Below are 1,127 nucleotides of genomic sequence, written 5' to 3' on the forward strand. Positions count from 1 at the left end.
GCTAGACAGAGGTGACACGTGGTGAGACAACTAGACTGAGGTGACACGTGGTGAGACAGCTAGACAGAGGTGACACGTGGTGAGACAACTAGACTGAGGTGACACTTGGTGACACAACTAGACAGAGGTGACACGTGGGGGGACAACTAGACTGAGGTGACACGTGGTGACACAACTAGACTGAGGTGACATGTGGTGAGACAGCTAGACTGTGGCGACACGTGGTGAGACAGCTAGACAGAGGTGACACGTGGTGAGACAGCTAGACAGAGGTGACACGTGGTGAGACAACTAGACTGAGGTGACACTTGGTGACACAACTAGACAGAGGTGACACGTGGTGAGACAGCTAGACAGAGGTGACACGTGATGAGACAATTAGACTGAGGAGACACGTGGTGACACAACTAGACTGAGGTGACACGTAATGACACAACTAGACTGATGAGACACATGACACGTGGTGAGACAACTAGACTGAGGTGACACGTGACACGTGACGAGACAACTAGACAGAGGTGACACGTGACACGTGGTGACACAACTAGACTGAGGTGACACGTGACACATGGTGAGACAACTAGACTGAGGAGACACGTGGTGAGACAACTAGACTGAGGAGTCACGTGGTGAGACAACTAGACTGAGGAGACACGTGGTGACACATCTAGACTGAGGTGACACGTGACACGTGGTGAGACAACTAGACTGAGGAGACACGTGGTGAGACAACTAGACTGAGGAGTCACGTGGTGAGACAACTAGACTGAGGAGACACGTGGTGACACATCTAGACTGAGGTGACACGTGACACGTGGTGAGACAACTAGACTGAGGTGTCACGTGACACGTGGTGAGACAACTAGACTGAGGTGACACGTGGTGAGACAACTAGACTGAGGTGACACGTGGTGAGATAACTAGACTGAGGAGACACGTGGTGACACAACTAGACTGAGGTGACATATGACGTGGTGACACAACTAGATTAAGGTGACACGTGACACGTGGTGAGACAACTAGACAGAGGTGACACGTGACACGTGGTGACACAACTAGACTGAGGTGACACGTGACACATGGTGAGACAACTAGACTGAGGAGACACGTGGTGAGACAACTAGACT

At 51.4% G+C, this 1,127-nt stretch overlaps 1 protein-coding gene across 1 annotated transcript in view; it reads right to left on the reverse strand.

Annotated features, from left to right (window-relative positions):
- Nucleotides 1-703: 703 nt before the first annotated feature.
- LOC101852147 (valine--tRNA ligase) overlaps nt 704-1,127 on the reverse strand; it is a gene marked incomplete at its 5' end in the record, with an annotated part of 11,326 nt that continues 10,902 nt past the window's right edge. The window contains 1 exon segment of the mRNA XM_005113266.2: nt 704-708. Coding sequence (XP_005113323.2) covers nt 704-708 — 5 coding nt within the window.

The sequence above is a fragment of the Aplysia californica genome, unplaced genomic scaffold (assembly GCF_000002075.1).
Source record: "Aplysia californica isolate F4 #8 unplaced genomic scaffold, AplCal3.0 scaffold01797, whole genome shotgun sequence".
Lineage (NCBI taxonomy): Eukaryota > Metazoa > Mollusca > Gastropoda > Aplysiida > Aplysiidae > Aplysia > Aplysia californica.